The 19,779-nt window shown below is 46.2% G+C and overlaps 1 protein-coding gene across 4 annotated transcripts in view; it reads left to right on the top strand.

Moving 5' to 3' along the window:
* REL (REL proto-oncogene, NF-kB subunit) overlaps positions 1-19,766 on the top strand; it is a 43,985-nt gene extending 24,219 nt beyond the window's left edge. For all 4 annotated transcript variants that reach the window (XM_042049354.1, XM_042049355.1, XM_042049357.1 and 1 more), the window contains 7 exons: positions 2,094-2,185; positions 12,159-12,299; positions 15,947-16,051; positions 16,335-16,547; positions 16,899-16,967; positions 17,069-17,146; positions 17,493-19,766. In XM_042049354.1, the coding sequence (XP_041905288.1) occupies positions 2,094-2,185; positions 12,159-12,299; positions 15,947-16,051; positions 16,335-16,547; positions 16,899-16,967; positions 17,069-17,146; positions 17,493-18,205 (1,411 nt within the window). In that variant the 3' untranslated portion in view covers positions 18,206-19,766. The remainder of the gene's footprint in view (positions 1-2,093; positions 2,186-12,158; positions 12,300-15,946; positions 16,052-16,334; positions 16,548-16,898; positions 16,968-17,068; positions 17,147-17,492) is intronic.
* The last annotated feature ends 13 nt before the right edge of the window (positions 19,767-19,779 follow it).

The following is a 19,779-nucleotide window of genomic DNA, read 5'->3' as shown; positions in this document are numbered from 1 at the left end:
ATTTTTTTTAACAAATCATTGGTTGCTTTAAGATGAAAGAACAGTGTGATCCATAATTGGATCTGGATGTTTAAAGTCATTTTCCTTTTTGTGGCTGGTGACTCAATCTTCACATTCTTCTCTTCGAGTCTGTGTTGGAGAAAAGCCTCATCCAGTACTAGTGAACAGGAGATGTCCTCTGTCAATAGTGTTTCTGGCTCTTTGCTCTTGCTGAGCATCCCAAATTGAGCAAAAATCCATTTTTTTTCACAGTAGAAGTGGAATTATTAATCACAGATTTTGGGCTGCTCTGAGTAATTACTCTGCTTTCTGCTGTTCAAAGTTCCCCATGTTCTAAAGTTCCCAAGTGTTTTGTTCTGCCTGTGGTATAATGATCTTTGTACTGCTGCCCAAACTTGATCAGAGCCCTCCCTGGCCGAGACATCAAGGCAAGAGTATGAAAGTCAGAGCTTGTGGGGCTGCCTGTGTACTCAGATTTTTACTTCCTAGTTTCCTCTCTCTGTGAGGATATCATCATAGTTTTTTAGATGTTTTTCATTTTTTTTCTCTCTCTTCCTACTTCTCCCTCTCTCTTCTCGTTACCTCACTTGCTTCCTGTCAGCGCGCATCGATGTGAAACCCCACAGCCCTGCTGGGGCTCTCGGCAGTTCCTCCTCTGACCCAGCCTCTGCCTAGCCATGGTTAAACACACACTTTCACTGTGACAGCCCAGCCTCAGAAAACACTGATAATCTGACAATTTTGGGGTGCTGAAAAGCCTCCTGTCCACGAGAGGCTTTGTTTGGGGCTATCATATGGAATCAGGCCTGTTTGTGGACTTTGAAGTGTGCTTCACACAACCTGTGGAATACAGTGGGTATTCTGGGAGGGGGGGGGGTGGTGAGGGGGGAAGTACTGTGTGCTGTGATCAAGCCCTAAAGAAAGTACTTCCTCCAGGAGCAGGTGGAAGTAGGATTGCTCATCAAGGTACAGTCCCAGTCTGAATATCAATAGCCACGATATGAGGGCAAAATGCTTTAGTGAATGAGATGCTGCTGTGTTTTATTTTCCCTCAGTCATGTCATGTTCAGTTTGCAAAGGAAGCCTGTGCCTTCCTCTAGTGAACAGAGGTTCTGGAAGTGGAACCTGATGGTGGAGGGTTTGGGAACCTCTGAACACAGCATGTGGGGCGCAGACAAGGGAGTTTAGAAAAATTAAGCTCAACATCATGCTAGGATAGTCTCGTTCAGAAGTGTAGAACCACTCTTGGCAGGAACAAGGAGTATCTTTAGGTGCAATAAGATGCTCTTTTGGTAAAGCAAAGAAGGTTTGTGGAGTTTCAAAGGAAGGGAAATGACTGGTACTTCTGGAGAAAGATGCCTGCTGGCACAACCCATCTTCAGGAGCTTATTGTAACATCATGAAACACAGATTATTTCTTTCTTTTTTTTTTTTTTTTTTTTTTTTTTTTTTTTTTTTTTTTTTTAAACTTCCTGCTTTACATCCACTCAGCTTTGATGATGTCATGGTTTTTCCATGTGGGAAAGAGTCACCCTGCCTGGGACTCCCCCCACCTCCTGCATTGGGTTGACCTGCACTTTTATGCAAATCAGGAGGAGCTGCAGCTCTTCAGAACTTTTCCATAACTATGTGAGATTTAAAAACCTGTTTTGACCTGTTAAACACTATTTTAAAGGTGGTTTTTTTTAAGATTTACGTTCCCTGATAAAAGCAGGAGAGCAAATCCTTTAACTAATGCAAATTACCAGGTTTATTGATAACAAAAATGACTGTCACTATAAATCACCCAAGACTGAGTATCTTTTTAATCACTGTAGGCTTACTGCAGAGTAATAATTTTCAATATAGAAATATATATTCTTAATAATATAAATTATTTAGGATTTTATTTTAGAATTTTTTTGCTTCTGTGTCTGCCCTTACTTTAGGAAAAGCAGCATCTCTGCTCTTCAGGTCTTGTACACCCTTCTCAAAAGAAGCCTTTTTTCATTTCTTACACTGGATGTTATCACACTAATTAACACAAATATTTTATTTAATAGTCTACACTGAAGATGTTATTAGTTGCTGAAATCTTGCCACATATGCTTCAGCTTTCAGAACTTGGGCATTCAGTGTGTGAAGAAGAAAGACCTGAAGGAATCCATTTCTTTACGAATCTCGAAGAAAATTAACCCTTTCAATGGTGAGTGGAAATCAGCTGGTTCTCTTGGCACGGTGATGGGGTTTTGTTTGTCCTGTCCTGCCTTTGCTTTTGTGTTGGAGCTTTATTTTTTTTCCAAAAAAACCTCTTTCTGAGAAACAGTCTTCCCCTTCTGTGTCCCTCCCAGTCTTTCTTCCCAGTCATCACATGATGAATCTATTTGGATAGCTGCCCTTTTTTTTGAGCTTTTTAATTCCTGGCAGCAGTCTGAGTTGCTGCTTGGACAGAAGGAATGGGATAGCAGCAGAAGCCTTTCCTGGAAACTTCTCCAAGTGTCTTGGGAATTGGATTCCCCGGTTTTGGCAGTGATGAGAGTAAAAGACTGAATTAGAATAACTGTGCAACAACTTAAGCCAATACAAATCTCACTTGCCACTTCCTCATCTTTTCTCTTGCTGTGTTTTTTGTGACCAGGTCAGGGGGCTGATAGACCCCTGGGAACTGCCTCTCACTTGATTTCACAGCTCAGATACCCACAGCAAGATTGCAATATCAAGGCTGGGTTGGACAGGGCTTGGAGCAGCCCGATCTGGTGGGAGGTGTCCCTTCCCATGACAGGGGTCAGAACGAGATGATCTTTAAAGTCCCTTCCACCTCAAAGCATCCTGTGATGCTGTGGTTTGTCTCAGCAAGTCAGAGGCAGGACCCACTGCTACAGAACCACACCTGTGAGGGGTTGCCCACAGGGTTTTGTTTGATGCGACGACTGATCTGTGGGCTGCTCTCAGAAGGAGTCATCCTGCTCTTCCCTCCATCCCTGCTCACACACTCCCACCCCTTTCCTCACACCACACACAGGGGCTGCGTGCCACGCAGCGAACGAAAGCAGCGAATTGCTCCAATGGAAAACCAACTTGAAAACAAAAAAATAAAAAAATAGGAGACTGGTTTCCCTTCAGATCAACTTGCTAAACCAACTCCTCTCACAGCAATTTAACTGCCAAGTTCACTGCACAGAGGGGGTGGGGGGCACACTGCAAAGTTTTGGGCCAACTGGAGTCAGACCAACACATGCAGAGTGCAGGCACAACTGGGGGGAATTTGATGAAAAGCATAAATACCCCCAAATTATTAGCTAAGCAGTGTCAATGTAGTCATGTATTTCCCTAAGTGTGGCAGAAGCTTGGAGGTTTTCCAGACACTTTGGTGGGTTTTTTAATACCCACAGAATTCTTGGCTATATTCAGGTAAGATCCTTTATAGAGAGTTGAGAGCTGGATTGCTGGCTGGCTTTAAAATACACATCCCTGAATTGGGACAAAAAGAAGGATGTTGAATTTATCACAGAATAAGAAATGTCTTAGATATTTTTCTTAATTTTAGGACAACTGCTTGGAGTCAGGTTGATGACCCTGATGACCCATCTGAACAATTACCTTAGTTATGATAATGTATGCACACAGTATTTTGACAAGAGTTTAGTTCAGCAGCACAATTTAAACAGTTTAAGGGTTTGAATTATGTTGCCTTGACTCGGCCAGCTCTGCCTTGATTTCAAACAATAGAAGGGGAACTTTTCTGTAGAAGGAAGTAGGTTTTTACAGTTGTTGGCGCTTAAATCCACATTCACTAATAAATTTTGGGCGATTGCAGAAGGTTGTGCTTGGTAGCATCCAGGCAGATCCTGGGCTGCTTCCTGCCAGTGCAGCAGTGGAGGCAGCCACATTCCTGCCCTGGCAGCAGAGGAGAGGCTGCCTGGGTGACGCACAGGGCAGCACCCTGCTCTGGGCAGGGGCTGTGCTGAGAAGGGGCCGCTGGCAATCCCCACCTGCATCATTGCCCTTCGGCACATGTTAACGTGTCAGCACAAAGCAGAGCCACTTGAGAACAGCCTCCAGGGCAGTCTCACGCTGAGCAGAGCCTAGAAAGGCCTGGGACCAAGGTCTAATAAAACAGGATTAGTGACAGAAATATTTTTATATGTTTATTTAGTTGATCAGAACAGGGTTTTGTGAGCAGCAGTCACTGCAGTGTTTGCTGCTTGATAAGGCTGAAAGTTTTATGTATGGATTTAGTTTGTTTTTTAAGGTCAGAAGAGTACTGGTACATTTCCCAGGATTGTGCAGGCTGTGCTGAATCCATCCTGCACTGTGCTTTACCTCTGTGTCTTCAGAGAGGCATCTGACTTCCCTGTTCAGAGACATTCCAGAGCTGTGCATCCTCTAAGCAGGTCGCAAGTTGGTGTTATTCATTCCTTGTATGACATCATCAAAGAGACTTCATGGAAAATGAGCCTTCAGGGTGCTTGTGTGTTGGCTGGCTTTTCTTTTTCTTTCCCACTTTCTTCTGGAACAAATATTCCCTGTCCTGAGCCTCCTTTTGGGGCAGAAAAGTTCAGTATTGACCCTAAACAATCGATGCCTACCTCAGAATCCCTGGGTCATTGGAATTTGTTTGCAGATCACTGCCATGTGCCCAGCTGGAGGTGTCTGCATCAGCGTCACTCTGCAAGTGTACCTGTGTAAAGCTGTCTCCCTGTGAATTCCCAGGGTTGGCTGGCAGCATTTATCCCTTATGAAGCTCAGCTCAGGCTGTAGGAACTGAGTGCATTCACTAGGATGACTTGCAATCAGGTTGTTCCTCGTGTTAGCCTTGTTTGAGAGAGAGGGAATTGCTGTGTCCACACCGTGTTCGTGATCCGTTGTGTTCCCAAAGCACATCCCATGTATTTTTGTCCTCTAACAATCTAAACAATTCTGTAAAATCCCTTTTGTCTCTCATCCCTGAGCACTCTGGAGAAATGGGGCACGGTGTCAGCCTAACATGTAACTAGGACTCCTTGGCATGGTGATGATGGTGAGGATGATGATATAAATAGCAGAGCATCGAAGGAGCAGAGTTACTCCTCCAGTGGAGCTAGTCCATGTCTGCTTTCTATGGTGTTTGTTTTCCTTTAGTAGCTGTTGAGTTGTGCCATATCCTTGTCTTCCCATGCACTGTCTGATGTACAGCCAACTCAAATTAAAAGAAGAGCCAGTTTTCAGTTAAGAGCTTTTGTGAGTGGGTGTGACTTGACATAGAGACAACAAGTGAGTTAATAACAATACGAGTTAATTATCAATGAGGAAAAGCCATAAGTGTTTTCTTTAAATTAGGGGAAAACTGAACTCAGTGCAGTGTTACAGAGGGCTGACCTTTTTCCAGCCAAATGCATGACGGTATGGAAACCCTGGACTCATCTTGGAGTGAGAACCCAGAGAAACACCAAATTCCAGGCAGTTTTTATCCGAGCGGATAAGCTGGCTTTCCCTGGAGCTTGCCACAGGCTTAGCCTTCCTGCTCCTTTGCAACTGCTTTTGCGTTTGAGCGTGCAGTTCATTTTTAGGCTCTCCCCTGCACCCCACACCTAAACACGTCTGCGTGTGCCTCCGCAGTCTTTCCTTTGCCATTTCCCCTTTCCACCCGCGGGCAGCTGACCCCGTGGCGGCTCTGCGCTCGTCACCGTCTCCGCCGTGACGCCCCCCTCCGCGCCCCCGCCGCGCTCGCTTCCTGCCCACGCGCGCTCCCCTCTCCACAGCTTCCTCCAGCACTGCCTCCATGAGACACCCCCCTCTCCTCTGACGCCACTCGCCCACGGCATCCCCAGGATCCCCCTCTGCACCTGCGCCGGCTCTAGGGCGAGTTTTATGGAGCCATGGATTACACGAGCGGCTCTTGGCAAGAATCCTTGGGTTGGGAATGGGTTGATAGTGTCCACTATAACGAGCGCCTCAGATATCACAAGAAACTTGAAGCTTCTTTTCTTGTATCAAAACAAATATGCAACCCCCCAACTAAATCCTGAAGTATAAAATATCAGTAGTGAGGGTCATCAGCTTTTGAAGAGGCACGGAGCAAACCCACTCGAGGGAAGCTGCGTGTCCTGACCATGGCATGACTTTACTACTTAGCTTTGGAAAGCCCTTTGTTCTTCTGTTCTCATGCAAATGCCCCTTGCTGCTTATGCCAAAATATGTATGTTAATCTAAAGGACAGCCCCCTTCCAAATTGTTTAAAAAGGAAAATTACCGAGTAGCAAGACAAAAATGCTGACTTCTTTATTTTTTTATGATAGAAACTGCTAAAGAAAGGTATTAGGAATCTACAGAGGCTGATGGATACACTTGTTTAAATCTGTTTGAACTTTACCTTTCTCATATTGAATTTGAAACAGGAAAAGAAGCCAGAGAAACATTGTCTAGGCAAAACAAGGACTGAGTTTTGAAAGTTTTAATTTGTAAGAATTTCCAGTTCTTCCCTTGGCCAGGCTATCCACCTTCCTTGCATTTCTTTGTTCTGTAAACCAGGGAAATGCATCCATAGAAGTTGGGCATTTACTGACTGTAGATTGGCGTCTGAATTTCAGTTGTTTGCACTCATCAGTTTCCTGAGTTTTTGCTTTTTAAAAAATGGGTGTTGCTGATGCACATTCTGTTTCAAGATATGTGTAAAAGTTTATTTTTTTTTTCTTCAGAATTGATTGAATATTACCTTTTTGTGGATCTCAGTGGAATAAAACACGCGTGGGAGTATCAGAAGAAGCACAGTGCTGCCCAAGTCCTTCCCTCTCCCCTTGTTCCCAGCTTCACCAGGACTCTTCATCAGGGACTGTAGTGATAGGACAAAGAGTAATGGGTTCAAACAGAAAGAGGGAAATTTAGGTTGGCTATACAGAGGAAATTCTTTAATGGTGGTGGGGCATTGGCATAGGGTGCCCAGAGAAGCTGTGGCTGCCCCATCCCTCGAAGTGTCCCAAAGCCAGGCTGGATGGGGCTTGGAGCAACCTGGGATAGTGGAAGGTGTCCCTGTCCATGGCAGGGGGTTGGATCTGGATGATCTTTGAGGTCCCTTCTAACCCAGACCATTCCATGATTCTACCTCTCTGGAAGTGCTGGTAGAAGGCTACACCAGCTGTGGCTGCAGCTTAGACGTAGGCTGGGGGGATAAGCTGGGTCTGAAATGGACCTCCTGGGCACCAAGAGGGACCTGTGACTTGCACCCTATTTCCCTGCCTGGTTGAACCTGGTGTAAATCAGCAGCAGCTCTGGAAGGAGGCTCTGCTTCCACCGATTCCCTTGCACCAGGGCTACCTGTCGTGGGAACCAGCTGGCTGAAAACAAGCCTTTTCCTCTTCCCTTCTGGCAAGATTGTTCTGAGCCAGACCAGTTTCTTGATCTGATTCACCACATGAGAGCTAAGCCAGCCTGAGCAGCGCTGGAAAGGTTGGGCAGAGCCACCTTTTGCAGCAAAACCTCTGGCAGGGACCGAGTTAGACTGCCCAGTTGGTATCAGGGCCAAGGGGGGTATCTTTGTACTCCAGGAGCAAAACCCTGGAGGCAAACCACCTCTGTGTCATCCCTTAAATGAAACTGAGCTCCCAATGTATCCCTAAATTAAAAACCCTCATCTGCGTAAGAGAGAAACAACTCATGATGATTATTAATGATGTGTGTTCCCCACACATGTGGGGAGTGATGTGTGATGATTATTAATGATGTGTGATCGCTGGGGTGTTTTAACTTGTGAAGGTCATTCTCTTTGACATCTCATGTGGCTCATGTGCCCCTGCAGCCCCTCACTGAGAGGGGAAGGTCACAGGATGTCCCTTTGCAGGGTGAGCTGGTGCTCTCCACAGAGCCCTCTCTCTGACTGTCACACCATGTTTGCCCTGGAAGTTTCCATGCAGGTTGAGATGCTCAAGTGCCTCCAGCTCTGCCCACTCCAGAAGGCTGACATCATTAGCTGGGCGATGGGCTCTGTGTGAGGGATCTGCTGTTTGATCAGGTGTCACATTATCAGTCAAAAAACCAAACCCTTGATCATTTCTCTTCAGTATTCAGAATAAACTTCCACTTTCCCTGAAGCATCACCTTATGAGTGAACATCAAAGCTTTTAATCCCCCATTTATTTAATCAGATAAATGGCGTTTTATTGGCCTTGCTGGATGTTGAAAGCTGTTGAAATACTAAAAGAACTACAAAACTATAATTAGAAATTAATGAACAGGAGGCCTGATACTACAGGCATCTTTAATTTTGTGTTGGAACTTGGGCTTGCACATTGGTGTGTTGAACCCAGGAAGTCTCCAGTTTTGTGTCACAGAAGCAAATCCAGCAGGTTCTCAGTGGAATCCCAGTGGGGCATCTCTGGATTTTAGAGGCACAGTCTTGGAGACAGGGACAACCCAAACCTAATGCCTGTGAGTTGCCTGGATTAGCCAGCTCAGGCTGGAGGGAGTTCACGGTTTAGCTCCTGTGGGGTGTTTTGCCCACACTGGGACTATATTGGTCTCTTCCCATGTTATTAGACAATGGATTAGGGAATTATTTCCAAGATAATTATTTATTAAAGTTGGGGAATCAGCACTTTGTTCAGAGGAGTTGTAAACAGATATATAATGAAATTATTTACTAGTTACTGTAACCCCTTTCCAGATGAACAGCAAATCCTCCCCAGGTTTGACTTTTGAAACCCTATTGCCAGAATCTTGGTGAGTGGGGCTGGATTTCTTTTACCATGGTGCTGCTGGTATTTTTTGGACATCATGTTCTATATTTACCTTAGAGTTTTAATTATTTTTAAATATTATTTTAATTTCTCTGTATTATTTCTGTGAGTTACTTCTGAAAGCTCCTTGTAAAACTTATAAATAGTCCTTCATGTGTTCCTGTGTGCAGAGATGACTACAGTTGAAGGATTTCTGCCAGGTTAAGGCTATTTTTTGTAATTAGATTGGGCCACCACAGGAACATACCCAGGCTTTTGGTTCGGTTCCAGCTCTTTCGTCTGGATTCAGATGAAGACACTAAGGTGTGGTACCACACAGTGAGCAGCAGTCAGAAGAGGAAGTTGAACTCTTGCCAAAACCAGAGAACTTCTTCCCTTTTTGGTTTTTTTTTGTTTTGTTTTGTTTTTTTTTTTTTTTGGTTCATGTGTTGTGTTGGAACCTTTTTTTACCACACCTGCCCCGAAGGTGCCACGTCGGGCGACGTTTGCGCTTCACGTGTGTGATGCCCCTGGTTTTAGTCGAGCTGCTTGTGCGGAGCTCGCAGGCCTTGATGCAGTGGCTGCTCCTCCTCTCCAGTACATAGCGTTCCCAAAATCTTCGACAGCGTTTCCTAACTTTAATAACTTCAGGTTTGTCAGGTTTAACCCTGTCTGTTGTCCTCCTGCACAGAAGTTGTTGGAACAACATGGAATGACACGACCATCCTCCATCCGGCCATGCTCCAGGCATTACTCAGGGTGTTTGTCTGCCTCGGCTTTGTTTGCTTTTAATATTCCTAAGGTGTAAGCCAGCATCCATTCCACGTTGGTGGCTGCTCTCAAATTGACTTCAGAGGGAGCAGAATTAGACGTTTGTTAAAAATAACAACATTTTATTTTGTTTGGATGATTGTCTTTTATGTTTTGAAATCGGTGAAAGCGGTGTGCTTCTTCATATGTGCGTGGAATCTGGTCTCTCTTATTTTTTAAAGCATGTCATCACAAGATGGAGTTGCAGCTGTCTTGTTCTCCTTTCTTTTGCTCTGTTATGTTCTTCTTGTCTGGCTAAAAATAGCTCAAGAGGAATCATTCTTGACTGAAAAGTTCCTCTTTCAAACTACAGACTTTTAAAAAATTCTATTAAATCGTTTCTAAAAATATGCAAATCAGGAGCAGTGGGTTTTGCTGCAATGGAATGAGCTGTACACAGTGATTCTGTCCCCTGCCATTCTTGGCACACCACTCCTGTGTCAGGTGTTAAACAGATTTATTGGGAATTTGCACAAGTTTGTAGCATAGGAAATGATGTCATTTGAACATTAACATTGCTAATTTTCTCCATATCTAGAGTATTTTTGCTTTTATAGAGTACTCTTAGGCTTTAGTCTGCTGTTACTTGTTTCTGAGGAAGAGACACATTTCCCTGTGGAAAACACAGAGCAGGACTGAGGCTCCTTTAGAATGAGGGACTTGGTTGCACAACTACAAAGTCCTCACTTCTGGTTCAGGGTCAAAAGCCAGATCCAGATTTTGTGCTCGGCTTCCAGCTACAGACAGCTTACTCAGGCAAAGGTGTTGAATCTCTGTGCTCAATTTAACTGGGAAGAGGTTTGAGGTTTGACCACCCCTTGGGTCTCTGGAAGGATCCACGTGGTCACCAATGGCTAACACAGCACAGGAACGAACATAGGCCGTGAGGTCAGGGTGTCCTTGGGAGCTGATGTCAGGGCGTGGATTAGAGCTGCTCTCCTGATAGCCCTTCTGCAAGGTGCACTTTGGAAAATGCACTTTCCTTTCTGTGCTCTCTGAATCAGGCTGTATCAAGAGCTGGGCTGCGGAGTTGGCCAGATCCAAGTCAGTCGGAGGAGCTGTCTGTTCCAAACCTGTTTCCTAAAGATCCTGTTTCAGGCTAGCAGGTGAAGTGGTGAAGTGCATCAAAGCATAAAACTGTGTATCTGTCACAGTCAGCACCAGCCTGCAAAGTGCTCACGGGCAGAACTCCCCTGGGCCTCACCACTTCTGAAGCTCACACCGTTGTTGCTTAGTTTGTACTCGCTGCTGTATTTGTCTTGAAATACTGCAGATCACAGGCTTGTAAAGGGGAAAGGTGACTTGATTTCCCTTTGCAGCAGAGACCAGGAGAAACTGATATTCAGAGCACCAGAAGGACTCAAAATGCCAGTGGAAAGTATTCTGAGCTCATCACACTTACTATTTCACACTATCAAAAAGTAAAAGGAAGAAGTCACTCAGGTGGGCATTGTGGAATCCCACTCATGGCAGGGTGGAGACCTGAGCCAGTAATAAATGCTAAAGGTCAGAGCAGGCAATCTAATCAGTACAGCATGGTCCCCAGACTTCTTATCACAGCCATGTTTAATCTTCTATTCTTGCAAGAGGCCTTTGAAAGGGAGGGAGGGAGTGAATGGGGAGCTGGTGATCTGGTGACTTGGCACATGTTGGCTTTGGGTAATTGTGAGGAGTGTGAAACTGCTGAACTGCTGCTTGGAGGGGTTTGGGGAAACAGAAACACTCACAATGATTTTAATTATCAGTACTTCTACTTAAGTGAAATTAAGTCAGTTTCTCATTTTTGCTAGCACTGAATGTCAACACAATGGTTTAGTGGGAAGTGTCAAAGGAAAGTGTCAAAGGAAAGTTTAAAGGAAAGTGTCAAATTCAGAGGGGGGCTGCTCTTCCCAGAGTTGTCCATTGAGATGGGAATACATGAAATGCTCAGTAATGATATTCCAGGTCCTGTGTCTTGTAGTTAGAAGAAGGAGTGAACAAAATTGGAATGCTGAGTTCAGGTTATGCATTGCTGGGTTTTACACTGGGAGGGATATGCAAGGAAATGGATCCTTTACAACAAGAGTTTCCTTCTAGTTTTACAAATCTATATCCTAATGGCTCCACTAATCCCTGCTCTGAAAGGTACAGCGGTGACACTGGTGTGATGGGGTGGGGAGGTAGTTTCTGTTGTTTCAGCTTCATTCTTGCCCTGGGAATTGCCTTCTTACTCTTTTTCCATCTCAGTTTCTAGAGGAAGATAATGATACCATGTAGCCAAAGTGTCACTGCTGCAGAAATTCTTTCATGAGATCCTAGGATCCTTTTGTACCAAAATATTTCTCTTGGACAACAACATTTAATTTTGTAAATTTTATCATGCACAAAGAAGAATAAAAAATGACTTTTCAACTACAGATACATGAAACTGTTGTGGCAGGCAAGGTGAGGAAACCAGACACAAGAAACAGCTGGAGAACTCGGACAGCTGAGCCCTGTTGAGTGCAGGGAAAGCGTTAAAGGCTTCAGTACCATTTGTTGTGAACAAGGGATAATTCGTGCAGCCCCTGTCCAGCTGCATGGCTACGGGCACATGCGCCTGGGCAACACCATCTCTTTTCCTGGTGAGGATTCATCCCCATTTTGGTAAAGAACTCCTGCTAGTTCCGTGACTGACCCGCAGTGTTGTCTGTCCTTCAGTGCCGGAGGAGCAGCTGCACAACATCGACGAGTACGACCTCAACGTTGTGCGACTCTGCTTCCAAGCTTTCCTTCCTGATGAGCACGGCAACTACACGAGAGCCCTTCCTCCTTTGATTTCCAACCCCATCTATGACAACAGTGAGTACCAGCTCAGCCAAATGGCTTTTTTTTCTTCTCCCTTTTGTTTTTCTCTTTAGCTTGGGATGAGAAATGCCAGGTTTCTGAGGTCTATGCCAGTTCTGGGTCACTTCTGCATGACTGACATGTGGCAACTCACAGTGAGCATACATTCAAACTTGATGCCAGGGTGAAATGTTGGCCAGCCAGAGTAAGGATTGTCCATGGCATTCATGGACTCACACACAGGTCTGTTTCCAGCCCTTGTTCACACACAGCAGCAGTGATTGCAAGGAAAGGCCCGTTCCTGACGTGCCAAGTGATTAAAGTGATATAGATAGATGGCTGATAGAGTAGTGAGATAGATGGCTGCCTCAAGGTTGATCTGTTTTCCAAGAGAGTCCTCTGGATCCTGTTTGTGCCCTTGAGGAATCTTGCCTTTGCCTTGTGAGGGCTCTGGAATGGGACTTGCAAGAGAGATTTATCCCAGTGGGCACCTGTCTTAAGGCCTTTCGTGTCCTGGTTGGTGGCTGCTTCGCTGTATAGGTGGGCAATGGGGGAGTCTTTGATCATGTTCCAGGAGGGTGCAGAAGTACATGAAACCCCTTCTTGGCACAGAAGCGGTTTTCCACATGCTGCAAAACTGGATATCTCCAGGGCATCAGCAGCTGAGGATTCTAGCCCTCGGTGTGTGCTGGACTCCTCTCTGGGAGCAGAGTAGCAAAAGAACTCTTAATCCTGGAAAACTTTCCTGCAGTGTTTTTCATTTCTGCAGCATGAGTGTTTCCATGCTAAATATTTGAGGTCCTTATTTTAGCTGAAACTAAAATGAGATCTACATTTCCTAAAGTTGTTAGGATTGTGTTGATGTGGGCACAACCATTGTGAAAATGTTGAAAATCTGAACTCAGATGGCTCTGATATATTTAGAGTCTCCTCTAGAATGATCTAGAAGCTGGAACTGCGAGCATTGTGTTACTGAGAACCCTTGCAACTGAAATAATCAGGGCTGAGATAAAAACTGATGTACCAGATTTGCAGCTCTGCCTCAGATGCCATTTAGAAATGTGCCAAATCATGATTACTCGTCCCCGTGGATTGACGTCAGTCCCGGCACAGCCGCGAGAGGCCGGGGCTGAGCGTGGTGGGGGAAGCAGGGGTGGTGCTGGAGGTGTCTGTGGGCAGCACTGGAGGCACCCAAAACCCTCCCTGTAATGCAGCAGCCACGTAAATAAATGTGTGCAGAGCTGCAACCACAAATCGTAAAAAAATGGCCTCGCTCAGTTTCAGATCCGAGTTGCTTTTAGAGATGTGAGCCTGGTTAGAGCTGCTCTGAGGTACAGCTGGGTTGTACCCTCAGGTGACAGGGACTGCAGGCTGGACAGCCCTGGGCTCTGAGCGCTGAGCCTTCACGGATCTGCTTGGATTAGGAGCAAAGAGATGCTCTGAAAATCAGCTTAGACACTTCAAGTGTTGTCTTCACTTTCTCCTCCTTTGTAGTCTCCTCTTGCTTTGCACAGTGCGACACAGAAGAATCATATTGACATCACACAGGCAGCCCCACTAGCAGAGGCTGCAAGGGTCTCAAATTCAGCACCTTCTGTTTCCAAATGCTTCTAAAGTTAACTGGTTTGGAACAGAATTTCCCAAGTTGCATATCAAAAACTCAGAGTTTTTGAGTCAGATGAAGCAGGTCACCATTTCTGAGAAATGGGGTTGGATAGATAGAACATGTTGTCCTGTCCTTGTTGAAAACAACATGATTTTCGGTGAGGAGCTCATTTCTCTAGGGACTTGTCGCCAGGGATGTGGTGTAGGGGAGTGAGGAACAGGAATTGGGCAGGAGTTGAGGTGACAGGAGGTGAGGAACGTTTCCCTCTGAGGTGGGTGCCGGGCTCAGCGCTCCTGCTGACAGCACGGTGGTGCATCCACATCTGCTGGCATTTGTGTGTGTCGATTTCCCTTCTGAATTCCTTGTCTAAGGACAAAACAACAAACTCCAGTGAAGGAGACCGTCCCAAAAATCTGTTATAAGGACCTAAAGGGAACTGCAAGAGAGCTGGAGAGGGACTTTTCACAAGGGCATGCAGTGACAGGACAGGGGGTGATGCCTTCAAACTGACAGAGGGAAGGGTTAGATTGGATATTAGGAAGAAATTCTTCCCTGTTGGGGACGGTGAGGCCCTGGCACAGGGTGCCCAGAGAAGCTGTGGCTGCCCCATCCCTGAAGTGTCCAAGGCCAAGTTGGACAGGGCTTGGAGCAACCTGGGATAGTGGAAGGTGTCCCTGCCCATGGCAGAGGGTTGGAACTGGATGATCTTTAAGGTCCCTTCCAAGCCAAACCACTCTGATTCTCTGCTATTGAGTGCCATTCAAGCACACAGAAGTGAAACAATGGTAAAATTAGGCTTTTCCTCACAATTCTTAATTTACCCTTCCTGTGAAAAGTGCACCATGACGCTGTCAATCACATGGCCCTGTTTCTGGGTTTGTTTGGCTTCCCCTCCCTTGAAGGTTTCTGATTCATTCAGCAAATGAAGTGGTGTGTGTCATGTAGTACATGAGGCTGTAGCTCCCACTTATAATAATGACAGTAATAACTGCAGATGGTAACTACGTAATCAGGGTCTGGTGACAGGTTACCAGGAACTCTGCTCTAGGTGTAGTCTGTGCTGTGCTGTACCTGTACTTGGGCAGGGATTGATTCCAACTGAGAGTCTAAAGCAGGTTTGATTGTTTTTGGGGTTGTTTTTTTTTTTTGAGGGTGACACTGTGAGCTTTAGTTTGTATTTCTTCTCTATGTCTGGATGAGGGAGCCTGTGGCGGTGGAGCCTCATGGAGGATCAGTTTCATGGTGTCAAAGCAGCACCAGCTGGATTGTTCCAGACATTTTAAATGTGTTTGGAGCTGCTGCTCCAGAACGGAGCCAGACACCACCAAGCAGAGCGTGGCTCCATCCAATTGGAGTCACCCATAGCCATGAGATTGTTTGGAATGCAGTGTGCAGTTTTCAGTGGGGGCTGATTCATGGTGAGAGACAGCTCTCCACCCACAGCTATCCTGAGGGCTGTTCATGTACAGCCACAGTCTGGAGTTTGAAATTTGAGTGGTTTGGGGTGCAACCTGCTGCCCTTGGTGCAGGTACGAAATTATGGTCCTAGAGCTGTTCTTGGACGCCTGCAGAGGGGAACAGAGGAGAGGCTGGATGGCCAAGTACCTCTGAGAATAGAACTAGATAGAATAGAACTAGAGCCAGATCCTCAGAGAGGGGAATTCTCCTGACTTGCTAGCCCAGCTCTTTCCAGAGAAGTGTGACTGTACCAGGTAATCAGTCACTCAGAGCTGCTTTGAATTCTGCAGCTGAAGGGCAGCGGGGCTGAACACAACCACGTCAGTGGGGGAAGTATTTGAGACTGTTCTACAATAGTTAGGGAGTGAATGGCACAGCACTGCTGGTGTCTTGTGTTTGGAGATAAGCTGTAGGATCATGGAATATTAGGCCCTGCTGCTGAATTTCCTGTATGGAGCGACTTGCTTTGTGTGGATTTCAGGGTGTCACACTCCTCCAGCTGTTGCCTTCCCTTTATATGCCTGAACTCCCAGTACCCATCCAATAGTGACAAAGCCACAGTAATTCTATGTCATTAAATTTGCTTGTTTGCTTCCAGGAGCTCCCAACACCGCAGAATTGAGAATCTGTCGTGTGAACAAGAACTGTGGAAGCGTCAAAGGAGGAGATGAAATATTTCTGCTGTGTGACAAAGTTCAGAAAGGTAACCTGGACTAGGTGTTTTCTCTCCCTTTTTCCCAAATGAACACATTCCATAACCATTTTCCTGCTGGGGGGCTGAAACCCTTCACCACACACCTCAGAGTGGTTTGGTTTTGTAGCTGGGTGGAACAGCTTTCAGGTTCATGGGATCTTTTGCCTTTAAAGTTTATCCATTTACTTTGCATCTGAATTCTGAGTCAGGCTCCTCACTTTGCTCCCCTTTTTTCTGCTGCAAGTTCTCAGTTTTCCAGCTTAACAAGCAGCTTCTGTTTCTCATGGCCCAGATGACATAGAAGTCAGGTTTGTCCTGGACAACTGGGAGGCCAAAGGTTCGTTTTCCCAAGCCGACGTTCACCGCCAGGTCGCAATTGTGTTCAGGACGCCGCCGTTCCTCAAAGACATCACTGAGCCCGTCACGGTGAAGATGCAGCTGCGGAGGCCCTCTGACCAGGAAGTCAGTGAACCCATGGATTTCAGATACCTGCCAGATGAAAAGGGTATGCTTCCAATGAGATGAGCTTCTGAACGGCCATGATCAATGCAGGACTCGTGGTAGTGGCTTAATTAGTAAAAAAACTACAACATTGCTTCTGCAAAGTGGAGGTTTGGGTTTTAAAAATTACAGCAGACAGTTTGTTCCCTCTTTCGGTGAAAATATCCATAATTTCCATTGGGTAACACTGGCATGGTTTGTTAGTGCTGCCATGCCTGCAATATTCTCCTTTAAATAAATCCTACTACAACTTGGTGCCACCAAGGTATTTATCAAATACCACTTTAATAAATACCACTTGGGTATTTATTAAAGAGAAATGCAACTCTTTGCCCTTCCACTCCTTTCTCTGTAGATCCATATGGCAACAAAGCAAAAAGGCAAAGATCAACGTTGGCTTGGCAGAAGCTCATACAGGACTGTGGTAAGGAAAATATTTGCCTTTTTCTTCTGTTTGATTGAACTTACATTTAGATGGAGCTGTTTTCTCTGAATGCTGCAGACTCATGTTTTGTTCCTTTGCAGGATCAAACACCACGACGGAGAGGCCCAAAGTAGCCCCATTCCCCGTCGTCACCCCTGAAGGGAAGCTGATTAAGAAAGGTAGGTTTTTGCCTGCAGTCTGACAGTTGTTTAAGCACATAGTGCCCTCCTCTTTGCTTGAAACTTTAATCTCTTGAGGGTATTTTCCTGTAAGATATTGATACTTCTGACTGTACAAACTTAAAACTATCAGTTTTTTATGTCACCCTCAGTATGGGCCATAGAAACGTGAGGTAGGCAGCTGTCTTGCTGCTGTCCAGAACTCTGGGGTCCATCCTGGAGAGCAGTGAACCAAGTAGACAGTGGAAATGCACGTACAGTCTTACAAAGATTCTGCTGTCTTGTCTTTGCTTTTTACCATTTGTAATTCGGAAAAAAACCCTAAAAAGAGGCATTCTCTCCGTAGAACCAAACATGTTTCCATCCGCGCTGATGATGCCAGGGTTAGGCGCCCTGGCCAACACGAGTCAGCTGTACCCCGGCTGCTCCCAGCTGGCGCCGGCGGTGGGGCCGGGCAAGCAGGACGTGCTGTCCCCGTGCTGGCTGCACGGCTCCGCGGCCCCGGCCGGGCTGCTCGGCGCCCACCCGCCCAACAGCTTCTCCACGGAGCCCCCGCCGGCCGCCCCGGGCAGCAGCTCCCTCCCGGCCTTCCACGACAGCGCCCTGGCCTGGCCCGACGAGAAGGACTCGGGCTTCTTCCGGACCTACGGCAGCACGAACGGGCCGGGGGCGGTGGTGTCGGCCGCCGAGCTGCACAGCCTGCCCGGCGGCAGCGCCTCCAGCGCCGGCGTGCTCGGCATGGACACGGACGACATGAACTGCACCAGCATCAGCCTGGAGAAGTTCAACGCCGTGCTGGGCGCGGGCAGCCACCGGCAGCAGCTGCAGCTGCCCCCGGCCGCCCCGGGCAGCGGCGCCGCGACTTTCGCGTCGCAGCCCGGCCTGGCCGACCCCGTTTACAGCTTCATCGACCAGGAGGTGCTGAGCGAACCCAGACTGTCCAGCAGCCACCAGGGCAGCCTGGCAGACGGCCAGTTCTATGACACCGACGGTGTCCACACTGATGAGCTCTATCAGTCCTTCCCCTTTGATAACATTTTACAGAGCTATAACCCGTGAGCCAGCGCTGGGTACATAGAGCTCCCCGGGTGCCGCTGCGTGGAGAGGAGTAATTGACCCTTCTGGAGTCCCTGCTTTCTCTTTCAGAATGTTGCTGTGCAAGTTTCGTGGTATAACTTAAAGGTTATTTATTGCAGCCCATAGTGGTGCCCATAAAGAGGGCGGTGGGAGTAGGGTTTGGGGTTCTCTACCTTAAAAGTACCTTGTAGACATATTTTTGCGCTGTCGGAAGTGGGAACTGTTAACACTTAAAGTTTCCTTATCTTTGGGGACTGTAAAAGCTGGCATCTTCAGAAGGGTTAAAATTTCAAATACTTCACAGGGTTAAAGTTGTTTTGAAATAGCCATTTTTGCTATAGAAATTAAATTTTGATAGGACAGAAATTAGGAAAAAAAAACCTGCACGTGAGCACTCTAGTTCAGTTTCATCTAATGACGTCTGAGTTCTGCTCAACTTACTTGAAAGGTTTGGGTTTTTAGCCCCCTTTCTATAAATATTCTTCTCCTAAAATGAGAACATACATTGATTTTCCACGCTGTCACCACACTCCATTTGCTTTGAAGGCAAATTTACTCGTAAATTTTTTTTAATGACTATGTCATTGTTAGATATATTTAAAAAGACCGGAAGGTTTGAGTTCTTAAATAGTCGAGCTCTGTTGTAAAGGAAATCACTGCACAAGAAAAGGAACAGAAAGTGAGGACTTGTCTGCACTTCATCCAGAGTGCACTATTTTACAAGCCATGCCCCTGTTGCTTTAGGAATGAAGCTGTTATTGCTCTGCAAGTCGTGTGCGTGTGTAGCTGCGATGTGAGTGAGATTTGCAAAGGCAGAAATCTCTGGAGCCAAAGTATCCACTTACTCTTTCCTCAGGTATCCCGGCAGTTTCCTGCTATGCAAGTGACTGCTTAAAGAAGGCTCAGATCCTGCCTCCCCAGTACCACCCCCTCCCAGGAGGGCAAAGCCAGAGGCTGCCTTGGTGCAGCCTCACCTCTATTAACAACTTTTAAAGCCATTTCAGTCAGTACTAATTAAAAACACTCCTCTATCCTCTGTATCAGGAACCAGAACTTCTTCCCTCCCACTTGATTCCCAGTCTTCGCTCTTAGCCTGAGCTGTTCCTGGCACCAGCTGGAGGTAACTGGCTGGGTAAGACACTCTGGCCTTGGCTACTTCATTATACTGTTATTTTTTAAGAAGCAACACAGAGAAATGTCTGAGTATTTCTTAAGTGACACAGCTGCTCTTTAGGGCAGATAAGGCTTAAGGCTCTCAGTTGTTACCTTTCGGTGACATAAAACTGCACAATGAGAGCAGCAATAAAAAAAGCAATAAAAAGTCCAAAACTCAGCCCCAAATCAAAAATCACTTGAGATGTAGAATTGTACACAAGGAAAGGTGCTCCAGAACCCCTCTGTGGCTTACAGGAACGCAGGGATGCCTTCCCTGCAGGAATCCACTGCACTGGGAGCACTCTGGTGGTGCTGCTGGAATTCCATCACACAGACCTGACAGGCGGGTGAAGTTTGGAAACTGCTTCCCCAAACTCCAGGTGCACAACAAAATGAATTGA

This window comes from Corvus kubaryi, unplaced genomic scaffold (assembly GCF_017639235.1).
Source record: "Corvus kubaryi isolate FWS band 111438036 unplaced genomic scaffold, C.kubaryi_AGA036_p1.0 70, whole genome shotgun sequence".
NCBI lineage: Eukaryota > Metazoa > Chordata > Aves > Passeriformes > Corvidae > Corvus > Corvus kubaryi.
The sequence above is the reverse complement of the archived record's forward strand: the minus strand, read 5'-3'. Positions and strand labels throughout refer to the sequence as shown.